This window comes from Parambassis ranga, chromosome 24 (genome assembly GCF_900634625.1).
Source record: "Parambassis ranga chromosome 24, fParRan2.1, whole genome shotgun sequence".
Classification (NCBI taxonomy): Eukaryota; Metazoa; Chordata; class Actinopteri; family Ambassidae; genus Parambassis; species Parambassis ranga.
This window is the reverse complement of record NC_041043.1, coordinates 7,695,450-7,723,312: the sequence shown is the minus strand read 5'-3', so window position 1 is coordinate 7,723,312 and position 27,863 is coordinate 7,695,450. Positions and strand designations below refer to the sequence as shown.

The following is a 27,863-nucleotide window of genomic DNA, read 5'->3' as shown; positions in this document are numbered from 1 at the left end:
TATAGCATCTATTACAATGATCAGAACAGTAGCTGTATCTGGTAACCCCACTTTATTCAGCCTTCTCAGGCTGTAGGACACAGCCGCATTAGAGACAGGGGGAGTGTTTTTCTTAGAGTTCTCCTCCAGTCACAGAGTTAATGATCATGTCCAGTTTCAGGGACTCCCAAAAGAACAAAGTTGAATAGGAACATAGCTAGCATAATGGGACAGAATCTTCTCAATGCCCTGACAGGTGCTGCTCATGGCAGCAAAGGCAACCAACAGTGACTCCCACAGAGAGCTGTGTGTCAGGTTTTTGGGTTGGGTTGGTTTCCTGAGGCGGGGACATATGCTGTTATCACCTGGACCGCATTCTCTTCACTTTTAAATCTGCTTATGAGAGACATGTTGGTAGATGTCACCTTGTGGTTTTATGTAACATGCAATTTTATTGTAGTATAGCACAATGCATCTTTATGTCTAATACATGAGACATTACCACATAACCACTGTTCTTTTTATATGTGTGTAGATGTTTGTGTTCACATGTCTATTATAGTGAGATTAGGTTATTTCAGGCAACATCGATAATGTCATTTCCCCTGCCATATCCCTCTATCTTGTGATACCTGTGGGAGTGTGTGGAGCTGGCTCTGTTAACAGTGCTGTCCTTTTAATCAGCACCCCTGTGTGTTTCCTCCTGTGGAGCTGTCATTTGTTGAGTGATGATGGTGGAGCTACCACTGTTTACACCATTTAAATCCTGTGGCAGGCAGGGGTGAGATTACCAGCCTCTTACCTGTTGCCCTAATCAAAGGAATTATTACAGCACTGCTGGATGTTACCCTGAATAGCACCTTCTAAAAATACACACACACACAGAAAATAGACTGAGGGTCAAATGCTTTTCGGTAGCAAAGTACATCTTTTGTTTGTTATAGGGCTTTCGTCACTGGACTAACCTGGCTGTGGTCCTTGCTGGCATGTCCATGGTAGCACTGTTTAGATCCTCAACATTTTTGCCCTGAGATTGACTAAAACTCTTTTAAAGTTAATAAACTGAGTTGAAATTGTGTAACATAGCTCATCTGGATATATCCTCAGCACCACCATAACTAACCCAGTTTGAAAATTGCTGCTTTAATTTCCATCTCTTTGTCATACAGCCTTAGTGTGGTGGTTGCAGGTTATGGATGCTGGCCTGTAGTGTTGTTAAACTACCGTTCTTTATACATCTTCCTGCTGTGTTCATACCAAAATGCCCTGCAGGACATAAATGTTGGTCTCTCTTTATGTGACTTTGCTTCCCTTTTTTGGTGCAGAGTGTATCTGATCCTCTCCCTTGACTGGAGAGGCCTGTGAACAGCTCTTGTCCAGTGAGGCCACTTGACATGTAGAATATTTGATCTAAATGAGCTGCCACTGTGGGAAAGACCCATATCAAGAGCAGAGAGAGACAGGGAGAGACAGAAGGGACGATACATTACCTTCTAAAATCTGGTCTTATTTTGGGATTAAATATCTTTGTTGCATGCAAAAGTCTGCATCTGTCAAATTGAATCCAAAACAAGAGAGCCATTTTGTTGACTTGCATGGGCTTTATAAGAGGTTTGTGAATAGACTGCTTTGAAACTGAATACCTAATGATGGCTCCTCTCCTGGGAGAGACACATTATTCAGGAAATGGCCAAAGGAAGTAATAGGCAGAGAGTTTTGTGTAAATGACCTGACAATAGAAATGAGTGACAGATCTTTTTAGAGTAAAAGGGATGCACTTGGCTTTTGATGATGGCTGTCATTGTATGTGACAGAAAAGTTAATATATTGTGCTTTACAATATATGAAACATGAAAAATATTTGTCACAGTCTACAGAAAATCACCTGCGCTATTGATATGATAAGATATTCGCTATTGTAATAATATTTTCAACTGCTTTTTAATGGATTTGCTCAATCACAATTTGCAGTTTTATTCAAAATAAGCTTTCACAGACTCCTACAGACCAATAAGACTAATACTGTCATGCACATCCGCCCCCAAACACCCATTCTGAGCCAAGAGGAAACCCATGGGCTTTCAAAAATTTCATCATATAATCAGCAATAATCCCAGATGTAAATAAAATCTTCAGATCTGCAACGTTTTCCTCACTTAGTTGTTGAAATCTCTCATGCTCTGTCTACACTTTTTTGGCAAAGTTTATCTTGGGAAGTGATTGTATAAAGAAACCATTACTGCTCTGTTCCTGTCCTGCTCTGGGCAAAGCAAGATGAAGCTGTAATGATGAGGTGAGGAGAGTCACAAGCAGACAGTCACAGTCGCACAAGTACAGGAAATGTTGAGGAACTTGTCTCTGGCGCTGACATAAGAGTATAAGATGCCTTGCCAAGAGGAGGATTATCCACCTTTTATCTATACAGCTTTGTTCCTGTTTCACTCCTTTAAAGTCTCCCCGTCTGCCCCTTTGACCCATTCTGTAATCTGCGTTCCTGAGCTTTTAGCAGAGTGTCTTCTCACTGACATACCTGCCACTGGCAGATGTGGGGGTGGTGCAGTTTGTTTAATTTGCCAGCTCATTTCCACCATGTCTCTGTGACGAAAGCAGCCTTTCTTAAGGGAAGCAGCTTCCTATTAAAAGTTTATTTAGCAGAAGCCAGAGGAATGATTAAAATGCAGCACTAGCCAAATAGGATGAGGAGGGAGTAGTGATTTCACCCCAGTGTATGTTTTGGATGTGCTTATGTGCATTCTGTTTGTGTCATTGTTTTTTCCTGTAGGCATCACAAGCAAATGTAATATTGTAAGAGGTGTACAATTACAAGATGAGGCCAAGTCACAAATGGATTCACTAACCAAATGTCCTCTGCTTTATCTCGTTGCAGAGTGGTCCAGTCCTATCTTCCAGCATTTCCCCTCCCCTCACTTTTCTGTCCCTCTGACTGTCACTCGGTAAGTACATACAGATGCACCTCCCACATATACAGTACAGAGGCTTTCAGTCCTTTATGTAATCGTCCGCTCACTGCGTGGCACAAACTACCATTTCCCATCACCTCTTTAAATTAATGGAGCATCATTTCATGTTAATGTATGGAAAAGCATTGTGTAAAGTCAGAACATGGCAGCATGACAGGCATACAGTTTGCACAAGCGTGATGATGATGATTAGTGGTTTATAGGATTAGTCATTTTTTTTCTGTTTTGGACAGATGCGTGGTCTTGATGTTTGGTAATCTGTTTGTCTAATAGAGCTAATGAATCATCACTTTCACATCACTATTCAAATAATCTGAATTGATTTTGATATATTTTATTGATGACTGATCAAATTATGAAACACGGTAGTAACAGTAGCCTCATGACTACTGTTGTAATTCAGTACAAGCACAGCCTTCTATATAGTTAAAGTCGTCAATAAAATGTAGATAAATATTAAAACAAGTGCATGTCTCAATATTAGGTCAGTCCGTTTTGCACGTACGTAGCATTAGCACAAGCCAGGTTTTAATGTATCATTGACAGCAATCTGTTATCAGCAATTACAGGGCTTGTTTACTAGATTTGAGAGATTTGGTGGTTCTGTTTTTATGGGTGTGTGTGTTGTGGCCAGGGCTTGTAATGATTGGGGTAGATGGATTCTGTTTAGAGAAATGTGTTCTCTGGTAATGCTTGAGGGGGTGGTGGTAGGGCAGGGTGGGCTAGTGAGTCCCTGTGCCTCTATAAATACACACTGGGATCCCATTCAGAGGCTGAAATGTGTCTATTTGTGTGTTTGCGTCTGCATGACGCCACTGCAGCCAGGAGAGCTAGAGGCTATTACTGGCCAGCAGGGTTGCTATGGAGACCGCTGGTGTCAGAGAGGAGCAACATCTGTGGGGTGTTTGTTTGTCAAGACAGGTTTTCCTCTTTCTGTCTCTTGTCTTTCTTTTTTTCTCTGTCACTCACTGTCACTGCCAGGGAAAGACTAATGCTGACTGAAGTCATAAAGCCTCCAGTCGCTTGTCATGACTGTTTGCAAACATCGGTAAATGTGGCACTTGAATATGGAACAGTATTTGTCTTTAGCAATAGTTCAGCTGCCGATGTTCAATCAGGCTCACAGTGGGCCCTCGGGCTGTCAGTCGGCGGGGACTCTGGGACTCTTTTCACTGGGTTTATACCAGTAGAAAGCACACATTCTGTGGAAGCATTTAACCCCTGCCCCTTTCTGCTCCCTCTCTACACAGCTTCCCTCTCTATATGGACATGTTCTATTTCCACAGCTCCTTTCTCCTGGCTTCCTTATCGGCAGCTCAGCAGGGCACAAATTCTCTTTTAATAGGTACTTATTTGGGCAATGGGAGAAGTCCCATATTTTTGAGCTCCCTCCTGTCCAGTTCCCCCCCGTCTCACACCCTCACGCTTCTATTTATTACACAAGATGAACCACAGTAATGAGTGGTGGAGGGGTGCATCTTGGGCAAAACGTTAATTTCTTAAGTATCCATTAATTTCCTTTTTTAAGGTGATTTTTAGGTTGATGTACAGGTGGTTTGAGGATATGTGTAGTTGAATCTTTTTCAAATAAAAATTGAAAGGCTTCTTGAACACATCTCTCAAGTCAACAAGATTAGATTGCGATGTGTATCCTTTGTAATTTCTGACCATATTTGGGGAAACCTGGCCTAGAGGAGCCCTCTTCAGCCCATGTGCAACAGGGCAAGCCAAACCTTCGACCTCCTAATCTGTTCTAAATGAGACCATCACACACACACGCACAACAGTGCAGTACAGGACTGAATGTGATGTAACATAGTCATTTTGGAATAATTTGGTATGTTCACTCTGCAGGCATCCCTCCTCAAAGGCCAGTTACCTAACTGCCATTCCTAATTTAACCGGCTTCCACAGGTTGCCCTGCACCTACCCTCATCACCTCCAAGTGAAACATCAGTCTATGTATGCCAAGATTAGACTACGCCTCAAGTTAGATTCTGATTCTATCTCTTCCATTATAATATGTTTTCTTATCATCTCAAGTAGTGCCTAGTGTTAGGTTGGCATCAAATAAGGTCCCGTCAGTGTCAATAGAACCATATCTGAACCTAATGCTTCCAGCTCATGATAAATGAAAGATAGACCAAAAGAGTAGTCATCCTTCTGACATGTCATAATAATTCTTTCTGTTTTTCTGCATGATGCCTTACCGCTCTTATTCCAGTCTATTATCAACCAGACACGGATCTTCTCATCATCAACTTGTGAGAAATAGTATTTTCCATATTTCATTTGGTGGATTAAGTCACACATATTCATCACTGAGCAGAGTTTGAAGATTTCTAGTCATCTTTTTAGATTGTATTTCAAGACAAAACTTTCTTTAAAGTGAAATATGGAATGCTGGAGTCATGTAAAGGTCTTTTCTAGGAAGCTGATTGTTTCTTTTCTGCCTCTTTTGTTCAGTATTGCTTCTAATTTCTTGTAATGTGTCTCATGCCGTTCACTTCATCCTTGTCAGACTTGCTGTTACACTTGCAAACGTCGACAGTACTCATCTACTGTTGACTGTAGTATAGTATCTTGGGTCAGATTAAGTGTAGTAATACATCAGGCTGGTCCCTCTACCTCATTACATGCAGGGAACTCCCTGACTAAGTGCCTTCTTTAAAAAGACACACAGTCAAATACACAGCACTTTAAATACTTCTGATTAAGATGCGTGATAACTCGGGACAGCCCTTACCCCTCGCTCACCTCCTTCCCTTTGTTCCTCCCTCCTTACTGCCTCTGTGTTTCCTCTGTCTGAGTAATCACCAGCCCTCGGGTCAACAGACTCTGCTCGTCTCCCACACACAAAGACACTCATATCCACAGTTTGGCATAGGCTTCAGGGTAGTATTTATTAGGTGAAAGCTCTGTCCATTAGGGCATGTGTTAAATTCTTTGTGTAACTCAGTTTGGCAAAGGATGGATGTGGATGACTATATATAGAACTCTTTGAGTATGTGAATGTGTGTGTCCCAGTATGAGTGTGTATTTTCTGAACCAATTTTTATCTTCATCTGCTGAGCAGAGTCGGCTAACTGAGGAAGCTCAGCCAATACAGGCTGGAAGTAGAATATTGTGTATATACGTGCATAAAGTTATGCGTGTGTGCGCATATGTTCTGTCAAACCACAGTCAGTTGCTGTATTCAGTGTGTGTGTGTGTGTGTGTGTGGCTGAAAGAGATCCAGTTTCCATCGCAGACTCAAGTTAATTATGTAACCCGGGGCCGAGGAGCGTGAGTGTGCAGGGTGATCCTCGACTATAAAAGGCAAGGAAGAGGGTAGAAGAGGGTCATTTGGCTTGGAAAAAGACATTCTTCCCTTCCACAGCATAATACTTCCTTCGTTACAGTCCCAGAGAAACTAATGGTCATTACAGATGTTTGTACATAAATCCCAAGAAAAGTATCTATCTAACCAAGCATTAATCCTCAGTAGAACCTCTCTTCTGTTCCCCTGAGAAAGGAAATAAAGTGTATATCAAGAATAAATGTAAGTTTTTCTTAAAATCAGGTTCAACAATAACCAGCATGGACAGCAGTCAGATCACTTTATCCATATTTTAGTCCTGTCCACACTAAACATGTCTTACCTGCAGTGTAACTGTCTTACCACAGTATACACACACACCGACACAATTGAGTGTGACAGGAGCAGTTGTTTTGTGTGGGCCTCTCTTGTTGTTTTATTGAAGGCAACACGCAGGGTGCTTGTGTTTCTGATGAGTCAGGAGACAATAACAAACATTTCATGTAGGTGGCAGACCTTATTGTAAAAAAGAGTCATTCAAGGCTAATTCAAAATGGGCAATTCACTCATGTTTTAGTGGAAGAGTCCACATGAAAGAGTTTTATCTGTCTATCTGTCTTCTGAAGAGTATATTCTTGCTGTTAGACACTGTTAGCAACATAGACTGTCACATACTGGTGGAGGGGCCACAGAAGCCTCAGTTGACACTCTCAGTGAACAGAGTAAAACCAAAATGTTGATCAGTTGACACAATTAAAAAGAATTCCAGTTTTGAGGGCAAGGTAGCATGCTGAAGAGAGGTGCAGCTGGGCGTAAAGACGTGCCCAACAGGTAAACATGCACTCATCCTTGCTGAGTACATGTTTACTCAGTGAACAGTGACCCCTTCTACACCACCCTTGTGTTAAGTTGCTTAAATGATATTTAAAAACAAAAGCAATATTAACATTGATTTCACTGCCATATGTAGTTTGCTCAATGAGCACAGGTGATATAAAAACACAGTTAATTTTTATGATATTATTATATGGTATGACGTCCGTGTGACTGATGTGTGCACCAAACTACGGCGAAGGATTCTAAATGATCAAAGATAATTAAATGTAGTTAAAAGTACAGTTAAACAATCCAAGCGCTAGGATGATGCCTGCTTCATGAAGGTTTTCAGAGCATCAGCCTGTTGTTGAGAATATGATTCACATGTGTCTCTTCTTCTACGTACTCTGGTTGGTTGTTTTATTTTGTCCCCAGTAGCACCTTACCACATTATACATGTGTATACAGCACTATAATTTGTGTCTACAGGAGTTAGCTTCCCTTACTGTCCCTCTCTAAGCACTACCAGTATGATATGTTGGCACTTTTTTAGATCTAATAATAAGATTTGTGTTTGAATGTAGCAGACAAAGCTTTTAATTTGTTGAGGTGAGCTAAAGGGTGACAGTTTCATGCTGTTAAGTGAAATGCAAGGTGTTATATCTGGCACCAATCAGTGGCTCGCTGCCTCTGTGCCTTCCATTAAACCATTATATTATTCTGGATGGATATAATGTGGAAGTCTTGTAATTAGAGCTCGTTCTTCTGTTGCCAGTGTAAACATCATGTTTGTGTTGACTGACAGGACTAACAATTAATTCACTGTACGTGATCTGAGGTATATCATTAGTGTCATATCAGGGTAAAATGACCATGAAATGACCAATGCTAAAAATATAAGTTGTTGTTGCATGCCTGATTTGTCTCAGATCAGATGGATTGCTTTTTGGATTGTAAAGTCAGTGCTTTTAAACAAATGAAGGTTTTCCTCTTTGCCCTTAAAGAGCGTGAAGAGTATTGTTACTGACTGGCAGGAGATTTGTTTTTGTGGAGTCAGTGTAGGTGAGGTGGTAGATGTGTGTGTGTGTTAACTGTGAGGTTCATAACGGCCTCAAGGGCAGTGAGAAAGGAAGATTAATGGCATTGTTGAAGAAGCAGCAGTCTAGGTAGCCTTCAGACATACATACATAAAGCATGATGCTTTAGGATCAATTTGCCTCTCTGCTGTTCTGCACAAACAAAAGCACAAACAAGACTCATATGCTGATGCGGTCTCTTTGTATTTCCTATGTAGAAAGATTAGAGTGACGCCTTATGGGCCTTGGTTGCAGTTATAGTTGCATGTTATTGAATTCATATCGAAACAAATCCCGTACTGAATTCCATTACCAGGTGCGACAGCACGGCTGGTATTGTTTTCACCTTGAGCCTGCCTGTATTTGTGTATGTGTGTCTTCTGCTATGGTCCCAGACACCAAATGTAAGTACCATAAAGGCCACTTTTATCATGTGTCTTATTTGTCTGCCTGGATGTCTGTGGACATGATAGCACCACGGTTCAAAGGAGGGGTGGGCTGAAAATGCACTGACATTGCAGCTGGTGTTGTCTGATCACATGATGTTCTCAGGTAAACTTTATCATTTGCATATAATTAGAGACAACTTAGCTGTAGTTATGCAAAAAAGTTTCTTTTCAAGCAAAATAGATAGACTACCATGACAGACAAGGTACAGATGTTGCATGTATTCTTTCCTTGTCATACAAGAGAGGTCCAAGAAAGATTGGAAGCTATATATATTTATTTTATTATTGAAATAATAAGATTAAGATTAAGAAACCTTTATTAGTCCCACAATGGGGAAATTGCATACACTAATATAATGAGAAATTAATAAATAAATGGGTACAGTGTCTTGGTTTGTGTATGAGATTAACACTGCTAATCAGGAACCGGATCCCAAATGGAGCCAGAGACAGAAGTGCTTTCATGCCTCCACTTTTACAGTTTCATAGCTGCAAGGCAAAGTAAATATCTTTGGCAAATAGATACAAGAACAGGACATTTTGTCACGAAGTAGTGTTTAGGTCAAGACCAGGATGTCACAGTGAAACAGAAATGTGCCTGGGGAGTGGGCGGGAAATAAGGACAATATGATAATATCATGCATTAGCCAAACACCAGCTGAAATGTGCTGGTGAAAGAATAGCAGCAGAAATGGACAAATCTTCTACATTACACTGTGCGTGTGTGTGTGCACGCACAGGCTGAGTATGTACACAGAGCTTAGCTGGTGTTTAAACAAACTTAATTCTCCTGACACTCCTAAGTTCCTAGAAACTGATGCTAGGGGAAATAGTGTAATCAGGCAGTACACACATGTCACTGCATCTGTGTGTTTCCGTGATGAGCAGTTCTTAATCTCACTGTGAAAATACAGCTTTCTTTTTCCAACATTAACAGTTGTTGTGTTTGAGCCCTTAATTAATCCGTTCAGTCAGATTTCATAAATAGCATTATGTTGTGAACTTTGCCATGGCGTGTCTCTGTTGTTTGTTCTCTCTGTGACATTGCTGTAGATAAATCATAAATATTAAACAAACAACATAGGTATGCATCATCAGATCCTCTAAACGGTGGGTGTGGAAACAAAGAAACATTACATCAGCTTCATGTGTTCCTTCTAAAACACGTGGCAGGAGTTTACCTTGACATCACACAGCTTTTTTTATTGACTCTAGTTAGCCACATACTTGAGAAGTGATTATCTATACATACCACTTAATGGAATATATGGTGGGATGCTGGTCGCCTTTTAAATAGCAGAAGTCCACCTACGTTCAGCTTGAAAAGAGGTCTAATGAGCCAGAGTCGCAGGAAACGGTGTGGAACTCAGGACCTTTAAAGCCATTTACTTTCATCTAATCTTCAGATACTCTTCATTTCCTGAAATACATGTTAAATATGAGAGCAAAATGGGAAAGGATACCTTTAAGCCCCCCCTGGGATTATAGTATAAGTATTTCTAATTCTGATTCTGATTCTGATTTCACTTTCTCATTAACGCCACACTCTCATGAGAAGTGGGGTTTATAAGTTAAAACTTTGATTTATATGCTGACTATAGTCTGCAGAAGTCTATAAATGGCAATACCACCCAAATGCAAAGCATTTGTAAAGAATGACACTATAATTTATATGCACAGTTTGATGAATACATTGATTTCAGTATCATCATTGCACTTAGTAGAGGCCCAGGAGATTTATGACACACCTGCTGCACAGCACCAAAAATACAGTGCAGAGAAGGAAGAGATATCTGTTGACCTGGCAGTTCTTATATGTACAGAAGTTAAGCATAAATAGCCCACATCTCAGCCTACATCCCAGACGAGTGCAAGCTGTACATGGTGAAACCGTGAACACCTGCAACGTTCCTGCCAACAGACACATCATTTATCTTTTGCCCTAACTCAAACCAGAATAAAAATCCAGTTTAACTGGAATGTAAATACTTTAAATACCTTTTATCTGCCATTAACGCTGTACATTTTGAAACACTTAAGTGATGATATGCTCTATATTATAAAGGCCTGCTGTTGTTTAATGTTGTAGTCCTTTGTTAATACCTTTTGTGGATTACATAATAAATGTGACCTTGGCAGCCACGTCACATGTGCCTCTCTCTCTCACTCTCTCTCTGTTGTTCACTTGTGTCCATTTGAGCGTGTCCCCAGTCAACCCTTCCACCGCTGGCTGACTGATGTAGCTGTAGCCTAATTTTAGTTTATGAGGTGTGGGACCGCTGGGTGTTACCCTAGCTGCCATTTTAGATGAGGAGGCTGGGAACAGCGTTCCTCACGGGGCTCGTATCTATCGTAATTATCTCATCGTCAGGGGTTGGACAGGGGGCTCGGACCTCGCTGACTTCCTTTAGCTTCCCTCGGCTCCTCACGTGCACACTCACTCGTCCAGGAGCTCAGAGACCCGATGTGCACGCTCGGCGTGGCCTTACACAACCTCTGTTGCTGCGCCGCTATTGGACAGACATCATCCTACTGAGGGAAATGTTATCTAATGCATACTTTTGAGTGTGGCAAGATCTAGACTAAAATTAGAGACAAGACAGCAAAACCCAATTAATCCAATCTGAGATGTCGGTTGTGCCGTCTAAATTGTTTTAAATCTTAACTTTTCTTAGGTTTAGTGTTAAATAATACAGACGGGGTGCAATGTGTTTACACTCTGTGGATTTTGTTGTTGGCACCGAGCCCAGCTCTCTATTTCCTCTAAAATTGTTCATCTGTATTCTCATTCCTGTGATGTGGTTGCGCGCCTGTGATACACGCTCCCCTGTTAGACACCATAGATGGTGAAGGGCTGTGTTTGATTTAGGTTGGCCCCCCTTTTTTTCATCAATGAATGTATTGACCTGGCCTGTATGCTACTTCTCCTGTAGCAGTGTGATTTAAAGCACAAAGTGTTCAAAATCCACACGTAGGGGTAAGATCAGCTTTTATTAGCTGCTGTGTAGTGTCTGTGGGCTTTTGTAATGACAGCCTTTATTCATCTTTGACTGTATTCGACATGTCAGAGTTGGACTGCAGCCCACCTAGCCAGTAGTTTTCTGTAACCTTTGTTGATGTTGTCTCTGATCTGTGTTCCTCACATCAAAAGCAGACATCCCCCCGCTGTACTCTCCACACTGTTGTCTCTGCCTCTCAGACCAGCTTCTGTCACACACAGCTGTTTCACTCCTCCATCTCTCCCTGCCTACCACTGTTCTGTTTTATCTCTGTGCCTCTCATGTCACTCTCATCTCTCTGTCTCTCACCTCTGCCTACCTCACATGTTTTTTTTTTCTGCCTCTCCCTTGTATTTTCCGTGTGCCTTCATATCTCTCTCTGTTTGTCCCTGTTTCTTTCTCTATCGCCCCTCCTCTGTTTCCTTCCTTGTCATTTCAACCCATCAACATCCAGTTTCCCTTCGTTTATCCCCGGGAGGAAAATGGGTGGTTTCTGCATGCAATGTAGGACTTTGGTCTCTGTGCTGTCTGCACAGTGCTTAGAAACACAGAGACATACACGCTCTCCTGCAGGTTAACTGTTACACTGATAAAGACATTAAATTCTTTATTTTGTTCTGTTCTGTATGGTTACAGTCTGTGTTCTGAAGTCCTGTATGCTGAAAGCCTGCTAATCAAAATCACACCTCAAAGTATTCCCATAATGACTGAATAACCAGCTGAGCTCTCAGACTATACATAGTGTGTCACGTTCTCAAGTGCGCTCTCAGTTTTGCCTGACACATTTCTGGCTGACGTAATGAGAGCCTATATTTGGGTGGTGTCATCAACAATATGACAGTATCCTGTCAGGACCCCCTCCCTCTCCCTGAGCTTGATATCTTGATATCCTACGTGATGATACACGTGCAGGTGTGTCACATGAATCAAGCCTGACTTTTGGGTGTGTGTGTGTGAGGAGTACAGTGAACATCCAGACGGTTTTAGGCCAAGTGCAAGATAAAAGTAGACTTAATGGAAAATTCCACCCTCAGATACTTTTTAACTGTCAGATATGCTCAGCATGTGTTGTTCGGTGCCACCCAGGGGTTATCCTATGATGATGTGGTGCACCCACATTCTCTCAGCAGGCCCTGTCTACTTGTGTTTCACTACTTACCCTGTTCATATAACACCTCCAGTGCAGGCTGCCACAGTTACTGTAGGCTTCTAGTAGGCAATCCTGGTATCTTTTCTTTAACCTCTTCACTTCAGTAGTGACTGATTTATGTCTTGTTTAGGAATGTCCCATTATTTTTTCTTGGTAATCTAAGCCTGTATTTTCTCAAACTCTCCTTGGCATGAGTGCAGATATAAATTATGTCTTGAATCCGTAATAATAACCCCAAATCCTTCCTATCATATAGTTTTACCCGATGTAACCATTCCTCTCCTAAGGCAAAGATATTTTTGGACAAGATCCCAGAGGGCTTTGTACAGTAGCTTTCCTAACCTGGTTGTTATGAATGTTTTACAAATTTTCTCCTTGTTTGCCTCTCAGGTTTGTGAGCAGCCATGACAAAGTCCTACGAGTTCAACTGGCAGAAGCATGTGCCCGAGTTCATGCAGGAAGGGGCCTCCTTTGACAGGTTTGATGAGGTACGTATCAGCTTCTTGAGTTTAATATCCTTGATAAGGAGATGGAGGCTTGTCCTGTGTTACATGCTATCTGTTTGTCAGTAACCCTGCTGATTCTGCTATGGATTATTGGCTGTGCCCTATTATCATCCTTCACCTTAATGTCTGTCCCTGGCTCAGTCATTAGCTGTGCACACACACACACAAACGTGCAGTCATGTTTCCATCTCTTCAGAGCACCAAGCCCTTTTTCTAAAAATGTAATGAGTTTTTGTTATGAGGATTTGATTTTTGTGCCCTGGAGTGAGGTGGGTCTTCCCCTGGTGCAACTGTGTAAACAGATTTATGTCCTCACAACATGGCTACTACGAGCACACATGTACACAGAGGGAGTGGAGGCGTCTCCTTTATAACCTGATGCATCAATGTTCTTGCTTTAGGCAGACCACATAGATCAGACTAATTAGAAGCTTCAGCATGGCGGCCACTTGTCTGCTACACATCCACAAAGAGCCTTAACCAGCACACTGGATAGATTATTCATGTGACTATTGGATACAGTTCCACTGCTGTTGTAGCATGACATTGTCACAAAGTTGAGATGTGTATTAGAAGACAAAAAAATAATAATGAAAGCAATTAAAAAACAATATAAAAATATTTAATGCTACATCTATCTTGTGATGTATTATGTACCTCTATGTTAATGACCCCGTACATATCGTCCTCTCTTTTTGCCCACATTTCCTCTGAAACACTTAATCAGGACACTTAGCTAGGACATTTCATGAGCGACACCAAAGTGTGTCACACACACACAGAGCCCTGCACACATCAGGAAATCCCCTCAGTCCTCTCCAGTTATGTGGGCATCAGTGAAGGGAGGAGGACCACTCTCAGGCAGGCAGGGAGGCAAACTTGAAAGAGCGTACAGAAAGGCATCATCACATCCACTGCCATGTCAAAGTAAGCAACGAAAGTGGGCCAGCACGCTTCAGAAGGAAGTCCTCAGTGTGTTGCTGCTGTGAATTTGAGCCAAGCTCAGGCAGGACAAGGTTACAACTGGCCTGAATGGTAATAAGGTCAACCTCTTGTCAGTCACCCAGAGGGTTCCAATTAAGGATGTCATTTGGGACAATCCACTATCCTGTTACCACAGTATTTTTTTATCATCAATGAATAAACAACATTCTTTAATCTGGAGATTGTTGCTTGTTGTTTTGGTTGTTAAACATCAATCTGTCACTCATGTTGCTTGTCATAGTATGTCTCCATTTTACAAATTGTGTGTGTGCATGTCTGTGTGAGCTCCTTTTCCTGGCAAACACAAAGGCTGCAGGGCACATTGCTGTTGATTGAAATGACACAAACATGCTCGGCAGCAGGCACAGGCAAATATGCTAAACAGCATGGATTTTTTTTTCCACAAAACATTCTCCACTGACTGAAACCCCACTGAGTGACAGATGGTGCAGGCAGGTAATGCGCATGTGTGGTGTGTATTTGTACCTACATAGATTACAAGAGCTATTATTCCTCAATGCACCGTGTAGTAATAACTGACCCTTTTAAACAGATAATATAACAAGGTTGTATCATTTTCTATTAATATTTACCTTTATAGCACAATGAACATTTCCGCTTCTTGACAAGATATGGATGCCAAACGTTGTGGAGATCCTGTGTAATTTATAATGCCCAGAGTCCAGCTTCTTCCTCTGTGTGCGTTCAATTCATTATCACACTGATTGGAAATCACTTGGGATTTAGTCGATGTTTGGTTTCCATGGGGACTAAGCAGCCTGTTATTGACAGCTGATGATGGTAGAGAATCACTAGGCAGAATTGTGAGACAGTGAAAAGCTTGTGCTGCCTACTGTCTTTTTATCGTCATTAACTTTTAGTAAATCATTTATTTAAAAAAAAAAAAAAGCACAAGCACAGCAGCAACCCTCAGAGCAAAAATAGGATCTGGGTTGAAAACAATTACCTGTGTGTGTGTGTGTGTGTGTACTTGCATTTTTGTTCCTGTCTTTGTGGTGAAATAGAAAAAAAGAGGATGTAAAAATGTTTTGCTGTAATGGATACAGAGACATTTGGATCCTCAGCTAATTGTCTCTTTGCTATCAGCTTTACAATAGCGAGCTGTCTGATAGTGTAACTGTAGCCTGCTGTATGTTGTTACAGACCTTCATAGAGCATAATGCTAAAGCCTCTGTCAATCCTAATTCAGATGAAAGAGAGTCGAGCTTTTAACTGCACTTACAGCAGTCTCACTGTTTCCTAAATAGAAAAAAACAGGATTATTCTCTGGGCTTTAATGGTGGTTTTACATATCAGGAATTAGGATAGAGCCTTAATGAGAAGCCAGTGTGGTAGTGTTTGCAACTGTGTGTTCTGTTTGTGAGTGTGTAATAGTTCCCAATTGCTAATATTAGAATTAGAGTGACTCAGCAGCCCTCTTCTTTTCTGTTTTACCTTACTTCTGAGATGTGATTTAAATCAAGTATATAAAAACACATACAGTTATTACAGTCAGCACAGTCACAGCTTCACAGTCACAGATGAATCCAGAGAAAAATGTTTGGGTAAGAAGTGAACACACCAGTTAATGTATGAAGAGTAATGCCGTGTGTGTGCAGTGGCAGCATAGACACATGTGTGTGTCCTGTGTTCCAGCAAGATGATGTTTGTGTTTAACACTTAATGGCGGTCACATTTGTCTCACTGTGTGTTTGCCTTAGCAATAGGTTTCACCTTCTCTGCACGCATTGTGTGTGTGTGGACTAAATCTGTTTGCACATACCTTGTGTGTGTGTGTGTGTCTGTAGGCAGGCAGGTTAATTGGAGCTACACTACGCCTGGTTGTGTGATTGTGTAATCCCTGTGTGTTGATTGTTTAATGCCGTGACAAAGCCTCCTGTTTCTGAAAATGTTCTTTTGTCTCTGCAGGACCCGTACATGTTTGAGCCCAACTGCCAGATGAGGGTGGATGAGTACGGCTTTTTCATCACCTGGAAGAGCGAGGGAAAGGTACAGTTCCACCTTTTGTCGTGCTCTTAGTCAGTAGTCAGGACAGGAAGGCTTTCCTCATACAGCGTCACACTCTTCAGTCTGTAACACTGGCATGTTATTCATGTCCAGTTCCTAAAAGAATGGAACAATGTTCAAATCATTAAAAGCCTTTAAAGGTAGGGTAGGAGATTTTGAAAACTCAGTGAGAGTCAGCTAGATTTCGAAAGTAAACACACGCCCCTTTCACTCAGAGCTCACCCCGAAGCCACGCCTCCCAATCACATGGTCTTCAGTATTACCTGAAGACCAGCTGCGGTCTGTGACTTCGGCCATCATGCAAGTACCTCTCTGGTGCACGCAGAGCAGGAAGAGAGTGACAACCAGCCAATACTCTGTGCAGGGTCCACCCGGAGGATTGATGTTTTTAGCTTTTTATAGCTTCCACAGATGACTAATATTCTTCGTTTTAATGCGAAACTGGCGAACTAATTGGTTGCTATCGGATTGTGAAGAGAAGTTTCACTAATTTAACAAAAAGTGCATCAGAATGAAATCTCCTACCCTACCTTTAAAACCAAATCTTGTTTTCAACTTGTAGAGCTCTTCATGGACAAACTCAAAAGAGTACTACATGATTTGGTTTTTAAACAAGACAAGGAGCAAACAATAATTTTACATAATTGGTTATGATATCATGGTACAGTATGGTTTGTACTGAGCTGAACTGACTGTGATGGGTGGGACTCCAGACACATTTCACTGAGAGAATTTTTGTGGAATTCCTTACCACTTTCTATCCAATTTCTCAGCTTAAAACATTTTTATGCAGACAGGCTTTCAGTTAGCCTGATGTGATGTTTATTAATCATGGTTTTCTCATGCTTCTTTTTTTTTTCTTCCAATTTATTTACTATGGCTTATCAATCAATCAATCAATCATGATTGATACTATGGCTTATGACTATGAAGCACTTTGTGATTTCTGTCTGTGATAGGTGCTTTATAAAACTATACTTTACTCACTATATTTTTTATACATTTTTAAAAATGGTAAAATAGAAAACACATTAAATGTTGAAAGTGAAAACAGCTTCTGTTTCTAGCAACATATCTAGTATTGAGTGAATATAATGCCAACAGCACATTTCAGATGAGTTCTTCTGTTACTACCAACTGATGTCATTTTGAAACTGAAATGTTTTTCTTTCTTGGGTTATATTGGATTTCAGTCGCTGTAGTCCAACACCAGTTTGTAGAGAGAAAAGCTTCTGTGAATTACCTTTCCCACATCCCTTCTCAGCTTCTCACTGGAGTAACTTTCTGTGATGTTTTTTCTTTTCCTGTATGATGCAGTCTGTATTGAGATATAACTTAGAAGTTGAGCCAGCAGCTGCTGTACAAAGTGAAAATATAAGATATTGAACACTTGATCATGAGGATGATATTACTCATATCTGGGTCATGACAACCTACACATGTTAATAATGAGACGGTGAGAGGGAGTTGTGTTGCTGGGCTGATTATCAGATGATGATCACTGTGTCCCATCATCAGTCTTGGTTTCTGTGTCTCTCCCCCTTCACTTGTAATCTTCCCTCTCCCTTCTGTTTATGTCTGCTGCAGGAAGGCCAGGTTCTTGAGTGTTCCCTCATCAACAGTATCCGTGTTGGTGGCGTCCCAAAGGTGAGACCCGAGGATGTCCTCATTTGTGCTTTCATAAAAATCGCGCTCTCAGCCCTCTCAGCCCTCTCAGCCCAGTGTTTACTCATCTGCTTCCACAGTGACGCTCCTAACGGGAGACACATCAGGCATGTTATTCATGTTTGAATTAGCAAAGGCTAGGATGGTGTATTCTGTCGATGTAATGACTTGTCTGGGACTCCCAGCTGAGTTCTCACAGTTGAGCCTCTCTCTCAGATTCCACGTTCAGGAGGGGTGCGAGCAGAACATAAACACAAATTCAAACTCATCAATATTTATACAACCCTGGCTGGGTTTAGCTTCAGGTTGCAGGCATGGCTTGTGCTTCTGACCCAGAGAGGAATATTGAGAAAATGTGCTTTCGGCATGGTGTTGATGGGCTGTCAGAAAAGCACTGGGTTAAAGTATTTCATGCTGCAGGATCAAAAGCTCACAGGTATAAGACGATCTGTCTCTGTCAGAACGATTTTTCATTTATCCTGTAATGGAAAACTGATCCTGAATTAGCCAAGACTGCTAACACTGTCGTCTATTTATCTAATGTGGTGCCAGATACACAGAGCTGTATAGTTTTTCTCTGTATTCAATATTGATAAATGAAGTTTGGCACTGTCAGTGATGCATCATATTCTAGTATTTGGCTTCATACTGAATCCATGAATTATGAAAGTTGTAATGGGAATGTGTGGATGCTGGTGTTTAATTAGGAAGCAAACCCTTCACACACAAAAAGATGCCTGAAAGGAGATGATCTTCAGTACTGCATACATCAACATCCCCAGTTTGTGTATGTACCTTTGACATGTGCATGTGTCAGGGCACGTACATACACCAATTCCGTAGCCTGATAGCAGCTCCTCTTGTTTGCTGATAATTCTGTATGCTGCTTTGTAAGAAGCAGACAGCTGTTTGCAGGGGTTCACTTCAGAGACTAACGTGATTACACAAGCACTGAGAGCTGTTGTAAATAATCCAATGAGTGAGTAAAGATGAATGGGGCTGGTGATTGCTGGCTGGGATTCTAAAGCAGCATTGCCTCTTGCCTGTTGCTGTTAAATCAATCATATAACAAGTATATATTACTGCTTTCCATGGCGACAAGGGTGGCAGACAGAAATCTGATTGGAAAGGTGAGTGGAAGGACGGCTGCTGGGTTTCTGATAGAAGTGTTTTCATGGATGTTCACTGAACAGGAGATAGCTTGGAAATGCCTTATAAAGTGCAATGTTATTAGAATACTCTTCTTCCTGGCCTTCTATTCAACAATGAGTTTGTTCCTCTGAACCTGTCTTTAACCATTTTTTTCCCATAGGACCCTAAGATCTTGTCGTCATTTGAGGCCATTGGAAAGACAGAGTCCGATCTGGACGGATGCGTCATCTGCATCTGCAGTGGCACAGACCTGGTTAACCTCAACTTCATGTTCATGGTGGCAGAGAACCCAGACACAGCCAGGGTAAACGCACAGTCTTACAACACAACATGTAAACATGTAGTTTTCATTCTATGCACTATTCAAAGGGAAAGACGTTAACAGTAGTGAAGGTTGGACTGATGCCTGTGATGTTCACAAAACAGTATGTGTTCTAAGCATAAACTGGGCTAAACTCTGCATAGCTTCTGGCTGGAGAGCACCATAATTCAATTTAACATTTCAACAATATATAGTAAGGGCAAAAGAACACTGCAGCACACATATTTAATTAAGAAAATTTGCCAGGAATGGTTTAAATGCCCGCTCCTACACAAGACCTTGATTCATTCTGATAAATGGACACATTTGGAATGACTCATTTTGTCTGTCTCACCTCATTTCTATCATCCTGTGTCCCTCCTCCACTCTTTGGCTTTTGCTGTTGTTTTCTGTTTGTTTTTCTGTAGAAGGCTAAATTGTGCCAGAAATCAAAGTCGGTGCAGATTATTCTGCAAAGGTGAAATGTTGTTTTCACCAAAACCAATATGATGTCAGATAGTCTTTGTTCTTTCTTTCCTCCCTGATTTTGTTGTTAGCTTCTCTATTTGATAGACAGTAAGGAAATATAGCATAACGCCAGCGTCATGCTCTGGCAATGTGTTGAAAGTTTAGATGGCTGTGTAAGATTCTAGGCAGCATCCCAGTTGGAGACATGAAAAAGACCGCTGTTAAGGTCAACCCTCCTCTGTTTAGTATGGAAAGCTATGGCACCCACATTTAATGCAATATAAAACAACTCACAAGAATATATACATTTATACAAGGAGAAGAATTCCAGAATTCCAATATTGGTTGGGCTTTATTTTAAAAATATCAATTTAGACAGAGAATCTATTTTAAAACAGACTAAAGATGGATGTTTTGTGCCAGCATAGGTCTGTCATTTGGCCCCGCATTGTTTGTAATATTCATTTCTCATGAGAAGGTGTTTTTGTGGTGATGGGTGTTATAAATACTGTTTGTGCTCCAGAGAGCTCTGTGCCACAGGGCTGCCAGTGATATTCATGCAGAAGCCTGATGCCTAAAACACACATACGGTTTTAGGTACACAGTCTCCTCTCAGTTTAAAAACATTAATTCCTGCTATTTCTGTCCCCTCTCTCTCTCTCTCACACACACACACACAAATACGCCATCAGCACCTCCCAGCATGCAGGTGGCCCTAAGTAGCAGACCTCAGGAGATGACAGCGTTATTTACATCAGAGACCACATGCCCAAACAGACTACCCCTGCTGCATCCGTTATCTTGTTTAATGTCTTTGTAATGATGTCAGTAATCATTTGCTGTGAGAGTGGAGGAGACAAAAAACACAAAGAGGAACAAGTTTGGAGCACAGATGAAATGTGTTTGTAATGTTGATGCAGAAGGCATCATACAAGGCTTTCTCTAGCTTTTCATTCATTGTTGCTGCTTGTAGCCTTCACTGTTTTCACTGTGTTGTGTGTTTCATGTGTGTGTTTGTGTGTGTGTGTGTGTGAATTAAGAGGCAACTTATTTGCTTGTGTTTATTTCCCCAAAGACACTCACTTGAAACTTTAAACTGGCCGTTGTGTATGTTGCTCAGAGTGTTTGTGTTCTGAATACTTGGTATGTGTTTGTTTGCAGAAGTGGATCGAGGGTTTGAGGTCAGTGATTCACAACTTTAAGGCCAACAATGTCTGTCCAATGACATGCCTCAAGAAACAGTGAGTGTATATATTCTGTGTAGTGTATGTTATTTGGGTAGAACTTTGAACAGTTTAGAATTGTTTTATCACTTGACCTCATCACTTATCTCTTTTATTTCCTTAGTTGGATGAGAATGTGTTTCCTGACCAATGTGAATGGGAAGATTCCTGTGAGAGGGTACGTTCATGGGATGAGCCCTTTGCTTCCTGACTGACTCCTGTTCCTCACACCTCACCCTCCATCTTTCTTTTCTTCTTTAGCATAACACGGACATTTGCATCAGGGAAGACAGAGAAGGGCATCTTTCAGGCCCTCAAGGATCTGGGCCTTCCTAGTGGAAAGGTCAGACAGCACTGACAGTCACATGTATTGGTACCGTCTGTTACTTTAAAAGAAAACTATAGTCTCTTTATTTTGTCCCTCACAGAACGATGAGATTGAACCAGCAGATTTCACCTTTGACATGTTCTACGCACTCACACAGAAGATCTGTCCTCGCACGGACATCGAGGAGCTCTTCAAGAAAATGTGAGTTTCCTTTTTTGTTAAGACTTACCTGCACTCACTTCTGTAATGATATTTGCTATTTTTTAAAATAGTAACAGAACATAAAACACTAGCCCCTTGCATTGTATTGTACCTGTGTTGCCTTCCTAAACAGAAAAATGTTACATTATTCCCCAAAGTGTGAGCTGCTGCATCTTGTTGGAAATAATCAGGACAAATATTTCTGCGCCTGCTGCACTAACTATGTCTGGACAGTCTAACCTGCTTCCACAGTTCAACATTAATTATGTTTTACCTAATGAAAACATTAAAAAAACGACTGATTAACATGGTATGACTAAAAGTGTAAGACTGCTTATGATGTGAGAGTGCTCATTTTAAGAACATAACATTTTGTTTTTTCCAATTAATTCCTTTGCAGCAATGGGAACAAAACTGATTATTTAACTGTAGACCAGTTAGTCAGCTTTCTGAATGAAGTAAGCTCTTTATCATTCATTAACTTCTCTGTGTTTTTGGCTTGCGCGTGACCCTCTCTGCAACTACCCAGCCTTACCTCCTCCCGTCTTGCTTGGTGTTAAAAAGTTGCCCTGCAGCCAGACAGCCATGCTTGCGTGATTGCGTGATTCTCATTAAAACTCCATTAATGAGACAGACAGAATATTTAACTTTCAGTCAGGCTGCAAGGGCAACTTCAACCTCCCCTCCTCCCTGTTCTGCATGCCCAACCCGCATCCCATTCCCTTATATTCTCCCTGTTGCGGTCTTGCCTCTCTGTGTCTGAATGGTGTTGCCATGGCAACATGAGGGTAGAGGTTCCCAGCCTGTTGCTTCCTGCTTGGTCCATCTCGTTTCCTGCTGTGTGTCAGCTTTTTGTGGCCGTACTCCTCTATGTGGCTGAATACCTGCTTGGTCCCACTGCTGTGCGGTCACATGTGCTGCTTCATGCCCCGGACCCGCCAATCAGATTAATCCCCTCCTGGCTGATGGATAATGATGTTTTTTGTGTTTGTTTGTTTTTGTAGAGCTGCCTTTAAACCCACCAACACATTTGACTTCCTGGCTTTTAAGCACTGCACCTGTTAGTGTGGCTCACATCTTTTTGTGAACTTGAAATGAAATTTAGTTTTGTACACATTGTCAAGGCCTAAATGCTCTCTGTAGGCCACCATAATTATGACTTTACTGATATAGCCCAGTGACTGAAATGACATTTTTTGCAGTTATTTACTTCTGCCTCTATCATATTTGTGATTTATATATAGAAAATATGTTAAAATTTATTTTATATACACCGTGAGGCTTTACAAATTACTGAAGTGTGACCAGTTAGTTAGCCCCAGTTCTGTGTGTTTCTCCTAGATCTGGTTTGTGCTTGGAAAAAGCTGTATACAATGCATGTGTGGATGACTGTGTGTTGGTGTGTTGCTCCTCAGAACCAGCGTGACCCTAGGTTGAATGAAATTCTGTTTCCATTCTACGAAAACAAGAGGGCCATGCAGATCATCGAAAAATATGAAAGAGATGATGAACTAAAGAAGAAAGGTAAGGAACAGGGAGACAAACGAGAGATATTTTAGGATCTGCTGCCATCTACCTGTCTAACCTTGTAGCTGCAACAAATCAAACTACAATATGGGCATGCTGTGTTTTGCAGGTCATATGTCCAGTGATGGTTTCTGCAGATACCTTATGTCAGATGAAAATGCTCCGGTGTTTCTGGACCGATTGGAGCTGTACCAGGAAATGGACCAGCCACTTGCTCACTATTTCATCAGCTCTTCCCACAACACTTACCTGACAGGTCGACAGTTTGGAGGAAAGTCCTCAGTGGAGATGTACCGTCAGGTCCTGCTGTCTGGATGCAGGTATGTGTGTCAGATTATGGTGCACATGGGAGAAGGGTTCACACACATATACTGCTGGTCTAAAGTGAACCTCAATTATGATGTACATTACATGATGAGAGGACGTTTGTTGTTGCATGTAGATGCGTGGAGCTGGACTGCTGGGATGGGAAAGGAGAGGACCAGGAACCCATCATTACACACGGCAAGGCCATGTGCACAGACATCCTGTTCAAGGTGAACACGCAGCACGCAGCACAGAACACGCTGCTCTGTCCACTTCAACCCGTTCTGCCTGTCCTGATGTTATTTCATTGTATAGGCCTGCCCCCTTGTGCTGAGGATATGTTATTGCACCCATCATGCCTCCCCTTTGCTGTTTTTAGTAGTTTTTTTTCCTCATGCTTTATATGTTTCCTCTTTCACCCTGTTTTTCTTTCTTACTGTTTCCACAGGATGTTATCCAAGCCATCAAGGACACAGCATTCGTCACATCGGAGTACCCTGTTATTCTGTCCTTTGAAAACCATTGCAGGTACATGTGCAGTCAGTATATAAGTGCAAATTGTGATTATTTGCAGCATTTTTACTCAGAAATAACTCTACATGTATGTTACCAGTAAACCACAGCAGTACAAGATGGCCAAGTACTGTGAGGACATCTTCGGAGACTTTCTCCTCAAACTGCCCCTGGAGAACTTCCCGGTGAATCCCCTCTCTTTGTTGCACAGTGCCTCTCAGAGTTTGATTGAAATGAATGATTCTCATACATATTGAAATGTTAACTTTTCAGATTGAATCTGGGCGCTCCTTACCTTCTCCAAACGAACTGAAACGGAAAATCCTCATCAAAAACAAACGCTTGAAACCTGAAGTTGAACAGAGTATGTACACAGTTGTGCCATTAATGCTGCTTTATATGTGGTTTTATAAGTAGAATCCATTGACCTGTATTTTTGTGGACTAAACACAGAACAGCTCGAGGCCTTTAAGAAACACATGGAAGCGGGAGAGATCAACACCCCAGCTATCATCATGGGAGAGGAGAACGAAGATGACACAGAGAATGGTCAGCTACTAAACACCCTATATGTGTTTACAGTGTGTATTGTACTACATAGAAGATCGGAGACTTATGATCAGACTATGTTGAGTTTAAAGGAATAATTAACACAAACACATGATGGAAAAATTACTTTGTGTGTAGGAGAAAAAGAGGCAGAGGATAAGGATTTAAATTCAGAGGCTCCCAGTCTGTCAGAAGCACCCAGTGAGAAAGACGCCAACAGTGTTTCCCAGAGTAATACCATCAGCTCAAAGAAGGAGGAAGAGCACACCAACAGTATCAAGAAGGTGATCAATCGGCTAACTAAACAACACTGTATTCAACCAATTAAGTCTGGTCCATGACCTTCTTTCTGTCCCTGTTTTAGGTACCTGATGATGAAGTGACAGAGATTTCTGAAGCCACTGAAGCAACAGATGCCACTGATATCTCAGAAGCATCTGACCAAGACAACAACAAGAAGGCAAGTACAGCCCTGTCCACCCTGTCACTACCCAGATTAAGCCAAATGTCAAAGCTGGGCTGATGCAGCCATTTTCTACTGGTTGCGAGACATTTCTCTATCTTTCCCATGCAGGGCGGAGATGTAGCAGAAGACTCTGAAGAGGCTTTGATAGCACAATATACCTACGTGGGCGCCACCACTAACATCCACCCATATCTCTCAGCCATGGTCAACTATGCGCAGCCTGTCAAGTTCCAGGGTTTTGATGTGGCAGAGGGTGAGCTTTACCTCTCCAAAAACATTGTCACAGTTAGACAATTAAATGCAATGTTTACCATTTCTATCCATCCTGTATTTCAGAAAGGAATATCCACCACAACATGTCATCGTTTAACGAGTCAGTTGGCCTGGGTTACCTGAAGACTAATGCCATTGAGTTTGTCAAGTATCCTTTGGGCTGTTGTTAATCACTCGATGCATTTGAAAATTTAAATTCCTATAAAAATGACTCCACAAAAAAACATGATATGAATTACAGTTTTGTGTTATTATCATGTTAAAAACAGCAGGCTGACTTGATTTAGAAGATTTTTATTATTATTTTTACTTCTGCCTTCTTCATCTCAAGTAAGCTGCAGTCTGATGTGTCGAATGAAGTGAATAGAGTTGGTCTTGGATGAGTTCAGTTCAGCATGATCTCTGTATGGCTGTGAAGCCCCTGCAGACAGAAAATCCAGAGTTATTAACTCAAAGTGTTGAATTGCAAGACCTTCTTTAATGAGATCATTTCCTTCAACCTCCGAACTTGAAAGAAAATGGACAAGGTATTGCTGTAATATAAGGGGAGCCCCTTATATTAGAGCAATACCTTGTCCATTTTTGTCATAATGATCCCAATGAATTCTACTCATCTTCCCAGAGCACATTCTTACATTTGGGTCCTCGATAGATTGAGGTCACCTAAATGAGGGCTGAATGGAGGGTCATTGCTTATGCTTTTCACCCATATTTGTTTCCACTTTGCTGTCGGAAAAGAACTAGCGGCCTCTGGAGCCTAGTCTGCTTTCACATTGCCTCTCTCTCTCTCTCTCTCTCTCCCCCCAATGGGATTGCTTGACCCAAGCTGTTCACACTAAAAATAGTTTTTCAGTCTGTTTGATACACACAAGTACTCAATTGCATACGCACACATGCTGGAACACACATGCTCTCCCTTTTATTTATTTTTTTCAAATTTTCCTGAGCGTCACTGCAGCTACAACAAGCGTCAGATGAGCCGTATCTACCCCAAAGGGGGTCGGGTGGACTCCAGTAATTACATGCCTCAGATCTTCTGGAACGCAGGCTGCCAGATGGTCTCGCTCAACTTCCAGACCCCAGGTACCACAAAATGCAACATGGGACTTTTGACCTCTGACAGTCACTCCACATACAACCTACACATATTATCAACACACATGCATATCTCACTACAAGCACTGTGATCTAAGAAAGAACCTCTGACCTACTCACACATCATGCTGTTACCATCTTACTGCACGTGCAACTAGCAGCAAACATCCTAGTTTACACTGGATGTGAAATACGAGCAACTACACTTGTCTCTGTTTAAAGCAGACTGTGCATATATACACACTTACCTTCATTTTCAGTCACTACCACACACGCCTCTACAGTGATTGAAGCCTGTTGTAAAACAGCTGCTGCCCCATGTCCAGAGGCAAGAGGGGTTGCACCATATGGCCTGCTTAGAGTAGGACATGTGCAAGGCTTGAGGCGGGGAGAGGGGGTTCACATGAGAGGTGGAGCTTTTGTGGGAAAACTGGTCTGAGGAGCGATGTCAGGGGAATTTTAAAACTCCTCACTCAATCGGTCTTTCAGACCAGAAAGAAATCCACAAAGTTTTGATCAAGACGATGATGTGATTTTAACAGTGAAACCTGGTATCTGTGCACCATTCATTATTTCTCTTGCTGTCCTCAGATCTCGCCATGCAGCTAAACCAGGGAAAGTTTGAGTACAACGGCTCCTGTGGGTGAGAACAGCTCCTCCCTCCTGTCTTTAGCTTATTTTCAGCTATCCCCACACCTCCTTCGCTTCTCCACCACCTCTCTGAAGCTAATCAATTATAGCTTGTCACATCTCATTAGTGGTTGCCAGAAGCGACTGTAGCTACTATCTGCCCCAAGAGCCAATGGGTGCTTTGGAGGAGGAAGCTCCTCTTCTTTTGTGTCTGCAGTCATCCATCTCTTCCTCTTTTCATCACTGTGTCCATCCCTCGGTTTTAATACTCTCCCTGAGGGCAGAGATTTAAGTGCTAATGCTAGTAATCTCATATGTGGAAAGATCAGGGCTTTCACAGACAACCATCATAACTAATATTACTCTCATAGGCCCCTGGTTATCACACACACACAGCCAAGGCTCTATTGCCTTACTCTTGATGAATGTAAACAATAGCATAAGAATCGAAGAGATTTCTACTTGCATCAGTTCTTATGTTTATATATACATATTTTTCGTGTGTGCATGTCAGGTACCTGCTAAAGCCTGACTTCATGCGGCGGTCAGACAGGATGTTCGACCCTTTCTCAGAGACACCGGTGGATGGCGTCATTGCTGCAACCTGCAGTGTTCAGGTAGGGTCATCAAACACTACACTAAACTTTTGAATACAACTTTATTACTGCAGTGATATAGTTGTATTTAGTTCCTACAGGAAATTACAACAAGATCTGTCTTTTTTTCAATAACTCATGTGAGAAATGGCTGATATTTCCAAAACTCTGCAACTCGAATAAAACTGGATGTAGGTCATGGAAAAATACGAATATTTGATTTTGAGTGAATCGGTTAATGCCAAGATTAGTTATTTGACAAATGAAACCCAGACCTCTTTAACTACAAGTTACTACAAACAAG

General features: G+C 41.5%; 1 protein-coding gene across 1 annotated transcript in view; it reads left to right on the top strand.

Moving 5' to 3' along the window:
• The window catches only part of plcb4b (phospholipase C, beta 4b), a 49,443-nt gene that overhangs the window by 9,367 nt on the left and 12,213 nt on the right, over positions 1-27,863 (top strand). The window contains exons 3-26 of the mRNA XM_028397283.1: positions 2,867-2,933; positions 13,139-13,236; positions 16,168-16,248; positions 17,854-17,913; positions 19,244-19,387; positions 21,014-21,093; positions 21,200-21,253; positions 21,337-21,418; positions 21,504-21,604; positions 22,005-22,062; positions 23,020-23,128; positions 23,241-23,451; positions 23,574-23,667; positions 23,886-23,965; positions 24,051-24,135; positions 24,224-24,314; positions 24,404-24,499; positions 24,638-24,783; positions 24,864-24,959; positions 25,074-25,218; positions 25,302-25,386; positions 26,197-26,321; positions 26,925-26,976; positions 27,478-27,580. Of these exons, the coding sequence (XP_028253084.1) occupies positions 13,153-13,236; positions 16,168-16,248; positions 17,854-17,913; positions 19,244-19,387; positions 21,014-21,093; positions 21,200-21,253; positions 21,337-21,418; positions 21,504-21,604; positions 22,005-22,062; positions 23,020-23,128; positions 23,241-23,451; positions 23,574-23,667; positions 23,886-23,965; positions 24,051-24,135; positions 24,224-24,314; positions 24,404-24,499; positions 24,638-24,783; positions 24,864-24,959; positions 25,074-25,218; positions 25,302-25,386; positions 26,197-26,321; positions 26,925-26,976; positions 27,478-27,580 (2,262 nt within the window). The 5' untranslated portion in view covers positions 2,867-2,933; positions 13,139-13,152. The remainder of the gene's footprint in view (positions 1-2,866; positions 2,934-13,138; positions 13,237-16,167; positions 16,249-17,853; positions 17,914-19,243; positions 19,388-21,013; positions 21,094-21,199; positions 21,254-21,336; positions 21,419-21,503; positions 21,605-22,004; positions 22,063-23,019; positions 23,129-23,240; positions 23,452-23,573; positions 23,668-23,885; positions 23,966-24,050; positions 24,136-24,223; positions 24,315-24,403; positions 24,500-24,637; positions 24,784-24,863; positions 24,960-25,073; positions 25,219-25,301; positions 25,387-26,196; positions 26,322-26,924; positions 26,977-27,477; positions 27,581-27,863) is intronic.